Consider the following 6,581-nt stretch of genomic DNA (forward strand, 5'->3'; position numbering starts at 1 on the left):
AATGTGTAAAATTTTTTGACGTTTCGATATAAAGGCACTCATAACCTAAAGCGGAACGCTGATGCTCTTTTCTAGGCATAGAAGTCTGTAACGTGAAGAACTATCGTAGAATGGCTAATACACTTGAATCTACTCTTATATTCTAGTTCTTTTTTACATTACACAGTCACTAAAACAACGCGGCGCTTCACAATGTCAGCATCCGTAAATATAAGATTATAATATTTATTTAATTCTCACTACTTAAACAGACAGTACATTTAATTGTCTGGCGCGTGGAAGTCAAACACGTGATATACAGAATATTCCAATATTTTGTATTTGCACTGCAGATTTCAATCATTCGATTTTAACGCGAAAATCGGGTGGTACTTGCACTGGCCTCTCTGTACGCATGCGCGCAGCCAGCGGGCAGCTACTATACTGAGTGGGGACACGACCAATGAGAAAGAAGCATTCGGTCATCACTGGCCAATGGCAGACGTGGAATGACGTCATCCTAAAAATAGAACGCATGAGTCACTTTTATAAGGCCTGAGACCTGTCTGTATGGCATATGCTTGTTGGCAAGTCTGAGGAGAAGACGTGCGTTACTAGTTTCGCGTGTTGTGTAGCGGCCGTTCTCGTACGGCGCCAGTGTTGTATTGATCGTAGCGCGACGTCGGTAGTCCTGCAAGTGCGAGCGGTGAGTCACGCTCAGTTGTTGTCGTTCGGTGGAAGGCGGTAGATGGTTCGCAACTGCGCCGTTCCCAGGATGGAGACGACGTTCTATGAAGAGGCTGCGGCGTACCAGCAAAGGCTGGGCGATGTCAACCACCTGAAACGTAGCCTGACACTCGACTTGAACAGCGTGCGGTCAGCATCTAATGCAAAGAGGCCACGGTTCAACGCGTCTGTGACGAACGGGATGGTTGGTGGACCGCCAGTCCTGTCTTCGCCGGATCTGAATCTCCTGAAGATCGGGTCTCCCGAGCTGGAGAAACTGATCATCGCGCAGAGCGGCCTGGTGACGACGGCGCCCACGCCAACCCCGTCCCAGATTCTCTTCCCGCCAACGGTCACGGAGGAGCAGGAGATGTATGCGCGAGGTTTCGTCGACGCGCTAAACGAGTTGCACACCAGTGACTCGAGCCAAATGAGCGCGGGTCTCGATGTCCCTGTTACTACGAGCAATGGTGTTACTTACACTACGCTTGAAAGCCACGCGGGCGGCGGCGGAGGCCATGTGATTCAGCAGACGACGTTCCCTCGCCTGTCATCGTATGGTGTTGTTATGTCACCTCCGGAAGTAGTGGTCAAGGACGAGCCACAGACTGTACCTAGCCTAGGCTCCTCCCCGCCTCTGTCGCCTATCAACATGGAATGTCAAGAGAAGATCAAGCTGGAGAGGAAGAGGCAACGTAATAGGATAGCTGCTTCAAAGTGTCGCCGAAGAAAACTCGAACGGATCTCGAGGTTGGAAGAGAAAGTAAAGCAGCTGAAAGGAGAAAATAGCGAGCTAGGCAGTGTCGTCCATAAGTTGAAGGAGCAGGTGTGCCATCTAAAAGAACAGGTTATGGATCACGTGCACAGCGGCTGCCAAATAATGGTATCTTCGCATTTCTGAACGACGCATCCTCAATATTATTTTTTGAGTCTGCACTTCGTCATACGGGTCGACAGAAGGTACGGATGACTACGCCCGCCGCTGTTTGACAAGCTGATCCGACTTCCCACAGTCAGTGTGTCGTGCAATTTGTTTACATGTTGAGTGGGTGGGTTGCGCATGCGTGTGACCGTGATGGAGGTGGCTCGCAGTTTTAACGTGCGAATGTGGGTGTATGCGCTCGTGCGAGCGATCGGCTGTGGGATGGGTCGGCCAGCTGTTTGGCTGTGAGTGTGTATGAGTGCGGCCAGTCTCGCTTGCGCAAGAGCAACGGGAATGCGTGGCCGAGCAGCATCTGGGAGAATGCGTTAAGTTTCTTCCAAGCCAGTGTATACTCCGTGAGTGAGTAATCATATAGTATTAATAATGAACTGTGAATAGACTAAGCTGTTTGTTTACAAATAGTAAATTCGGAGTTCATAAGCATTCCTAATCTGTAATGTAAAATCGGGACGTTCATTGCTTTGCGTAACTAAAGTCCCGCTTTGATACAGACACTTTATTTCTCGAACCAAGGCAAGTTCTGCATCTAGTCACGACCGGTCAAGGTCATGAAAGTTCTTTGTATTAAGTGCTAGGTAATGTGATGTGATTTTTGTTTGTATTCAGTGTGAAGGTATGCTAAGCTTTGATGCTACCAGACAGTTTTTCAAAGTTTTCAAGAAGTCATATTTTGTATCTTGTGAATGTTTGCAAATTTTGTGCCGACATTAGCTTTCTTATGGTCGAGCTTCATATTTAGCTGAAGAGATATAAATGATAACTCAATGTCTTTCCAATAATGCAACGTGCCTTTTTAGAAGTTTATTTTGGATCTGCTATCTGAATCCTCATATTCCCAAAGTGACCTGCGGCAATTTAAGCTTTTGTAAATACAAAGATTTTTAAATACCATTTTATACTTCATTTCATCGAGCAATAAGCATATGATGAAAATGTGTGACCGAAATGTGATGTTAAAATGAAGATTATTATTGTGAAAACCTTTTTTTATGAATAATTTTATTTTTGACAAAATAAATTCATATGTATATATATATGTGCTCATATTTTATTCCTTTTCAACTCCATTCCCTACCATTCCTTTGGGTATAATGCAATCATTTTATGGATGCGTAGGAAGTTTGACTAGAATAAATTGGCAGTGCCCAGCATATTTCACAGGCAATTGTAGTACATGCATAGTGGGTAAATTCAAAATATCTGTTGCATTTGGGTATCTGGTATCTAAATTTTGTGAAGTCAAAGTTTTTTTACAAACCTACTAGCATAAACGTGTTGTGAGCGTGTCACTGTTCAGGATATCCGAAATGTTTGTGCAGGCTACGAATAATTAAACTGATATTGATTTTGATACATAAGCAAAGAAACACACACTTACGATGGCTGATTTTTAAATAACATGCTTGCACAAAGCCAATAAGATTCATTAAAAAATTTAATATGCTTGACGTTTCTTTGTATGCCAATGAGATGTCAACAAATGTTGAAAAAGCTTGATGTGCATAATTATGTATATATGTGGTACTGTGTTTGCATTTAGTATATCTATTACACAACTTAAAAAAAATCACTTAAGGTGATATGTGCTAAGTACTGCAAATGAACCTACAGAGCCTTACAGCACCGGCTTCACCCAAAGTTATTTTTTTCGTAAATTTCTTCTTGGTAATTACAAAAAAGTGAAATGTCTTATTAATGCTTCTCACTGTAAATTATTCTTTTACCCGTGAGTTATTATTTGCACTAATTTCATGACTGTGCTCTCGATATTTTGATGTTCATTAATTATAGTGTGTCCGATATCTGCAGGGCTTGTAGAAATTCAGTTTTTCAAGTAATACGCTTCATCCTTTTCATCATTGCCGATTTGACTAGGCACATTCGATAATATTTGCACAAGATAACTTTTTGTTTTCCTTGCTCCACGCTGAGTACTTTCGGCAACATTTTTTTAATCACAATACCGGTACGTCTTCCATTCACACTTTTGTATAACTCTTTATTTGCAAGAGGAAGTGCTGAATAAAATATGTGTGACTTGACTTTAGTGGATTACCTGCATTATATTTAGCTTTAAGCTAGCAGCTGCTTCTGCTGATATTTTTTCATCGAGTAAGCTGCTGTTCACAGGAATGAGGTAAGTATATTGTTTACTGCTACACTTCGGTCTCTCATACTTCTTTCTGCTGTAAAACGAGGCTACCAGCTTTGTATATGGAAGAATTAAAAATGTTCTTTACTTATTTCGCTATGTCAGATACCGATTCGTCTTCGCGTTTGTTCTTGGCACGCTTCCAGAGGACGATTATAGACGTCAGAATAGAAAATCGTCCTAAAGAAATAGTCCTTGTAGTTTTAAAGAAGGATAGCATTCACTCATCGTAAAGAGACCTGCGCGGGAAGGGGATGTGAGATTTCAGTCTGTAAGTCTTTTATCCACGGATATTAAAATTGTTGAACCACTTCAATCAGTTCGGTCATGCGCCGCCTGAGCTCAAATGGTAGGATTGCCTGGGCCTAAATTTTCGTCCTTTTGACGTCGTGCCCTGTAATTGACTAACGACACATTTTAATGCAATAATTAATACTCCTGACACGGAGCGGAAGTTAAGCTTTCTGTCGTAATTAATGGCTTGCATTGTGTGAAATTTTCGCAGATTCATTTCCTCAGCACTGGGAAATCAAATAAAGTTGTCACATGTTGCACACTGTTTTAAATTTGGTCATGTATTCCATTTAGCAAATGTACGTTGATTCGCCATAGCGTTGAATCATGTTAAGATGCTACACATCTCAGTCTAATGTTTCCAGTACACTGCGGTTTCAAGCCAGTACAGTGGCACTCCATTACACGATGATCGATGGTATGTAATGCAAATAGACGTAAATCTTAATAGTTAAATCTGACTTGATGGCAGTGAAAACACAGTGATCGAGCCCAGAAAATTTGTAGATTTTTTAAAATATAACCGGCTTCGACTGAAATTATCATCAGATTCATCTGGAAAAGGTAAAAGAGAATATGATTATTATCAGTGGGAGGATTATACTTGTTTAACATGCTATTTTATTATGTTTTAAGTCTTTTTTTGGGTACATATTGTTTACCGGTACTTTTCAATCCATCAAACTACTTTCTGCTGTACTATACTAGTATAGTATTGTCTCCAATGTCAACTTCTGCTGCTTCTCATATCATTTACATGAAGGTACGTCCAGTATTGTTGTATATGAATGTAATCCACCCGTTGAAGTAATTACCGACATGCACATACTTTTGCCTTTTCTATATGTGTGTGTTGAAGTTCATGTAGATCGAAACCGGTTATAAAATAAAACATTTTGCGATGGAGCAAGCCTACATATCGTGTACCGTAAATTCCATGGTGAAGGGGTAAACCCGTGATAATGTTACAAAATTTCGGGGATGTTGGAGAAGAGTAGGTGAATCAGTTTGAGGTAAGAAACGACCTACTCAAAAGTTAAAAGCGAAAACTGGTCTGATACCCCTGACAGTGGAATACATGTACTGGTACTGTTGTTGCTAAGACGATAGGGTAGGCAACTTTCAAACGTGGCAATACGGGCCAAAACAGGACAAGAAGTCTAGTAAACAAGGGCTGTAAAATATATACGTTAAGAATTACGAGGACTTGTTGATCTTCAGTACTGTGAAACACATCTCTTCTACTGAACAAGTGACCATAGCTCTTAAAGACATACGTTTTAGAGCCCGTATTTACCAGAAGATTTTTTCTTGTTTTGGTCCATACTACCTCTTCCAAAAATATGAAAACGAAAGAGCTTGCATTATTAGAGATGTGTTTCATAGTATCAAAAAAGAACAAGTGCTCATAGCTTTTAAGGTATGAATTTTAGAGCCCAGGTTTACAGGACATTTGTCTCGTTTCAGTCCATAGTACACTCCTGAAAGTTGCCTGCCCTGCAATAATATCAACAACAGCACTGGTACATGTATTCTTCTGTCAAGTGATATCGGAATGATTTTCCTTATAACTGCGGAATCGGTCTTATACGCACCAGGTTCGCTACCTCAAATTGATGCATTTACCCTTCTACGCCATCCCTGAAAGTTTGTAACATCTTTACAGAATCAGCCTGTATATTAACAAGTAGCCACTACAGACAGCATGTGTAAAGTATAACAACAAATTATTTCTGTTGCAAATCGACTCGCGCTAATAATCACGAGAGTTATTTCTGTATTGCTTGCTCGTGTGCACTATGTCGCGGTTCAACAAAATATAAAAAACATCTAATGGTGGAGTTTGATTTTAATAGCTGTGTCCATTTTTCTGCTAATAGACTTCGTAAAGAGAACATATTCTACTTCTCGCCCTTTATGGTTACGAATTATACTACTGACAGGGATTGACGTTTGTCCGATGACGTACTTTTTGCATTGAAAGTAAATCTCCGAAGTGTACCTCCTGGAATTCGAATATTTTCTTTGGCCTGCTGTTTTGTAGAGTGCTCCGTAGTAAATTGGCTGTAAGCATTGTTCAGTATGTTTGTCGTCTTTTCTCTTGCCTTAATGCTTCGATCAGTGCATATCAGGGCCTACGCAAGTGAAGATGCGTTGTACCATTTTGTTGTGGTTACTCTAGCGGCCTGCTACGGTAGTGTGACGAGGGGTTTCAATCATTACCAGTTCAGACATATGCCTGGTAACGAACAAAGGATTAATTTCGTCACTTACTTATTTTTCGCGGTGATGATTACAACTTTATGACTGTACCTTGTAGTAGGCCTGACGGACAGTCTGTACTGTCTCGCAGCCGTTCTTGCGGTAATTCGTATCTATTTCAGAGACATCTTCCTGGCGGGAAGCGGGCTTCGACTAACTCTGATATTAGAACATGAACTTTCGTGTGAAGCAGATTACACTGTGGAAGGGAAAATTGTCTGAAAT

The 6,581-nt window shown here is 41.0% G+C and overlaps 1 protein-coding gene across 1 annotated transcript; it reads left to right on the plus strand.

Annotated features, from left to right (window-relative positions):
* The first annotated feature begins 545 nt into the window (after window positions 1–545).
* LOC126262862 (transcription factor Jun) lies at window positions 546–2,685 on the plus strand. The gene has a single exon (XM_049959727.1). The coding sequence runs from the start codon at window positions 728–730 to the stop codon at window positions 1,604–1,606; it is 879 nt and encodes a 292-aa protein (XP_049815684.1). The 5' UTR covers window positions 546–727; the 3' UTR covers window positions 1,607–2,685.
* The last annotated feature ends 3,896 nt before the right edge of the window (window positions 2,686–6,581 follow it).

Source organism: Schistocerca nitens, chromosome 6 (genome assembly GCF_023898315.1).
Source record: "Schistocerca nitens isolate TAMUIC-IGC-003100 chromosome 6, iqSchNite1.1, whole genome shotgun sequence".
Taxonomy (NCBI): domain Eukaryota; kingdom Metazoa; phylum Arthropoda; class Insecta; order Orthoptera; family Acrididae; genus Schistocerca; species Schistocerca nitens.

Coding starts and splice junctions, on each gene's coding strand:
- LOC126262862 (XM_049959727.1), top strand. CDS start 728: ATGGTTCGCAACTGCGCCGTTCCCAGGATGGAGACGACGTTCTATGAA.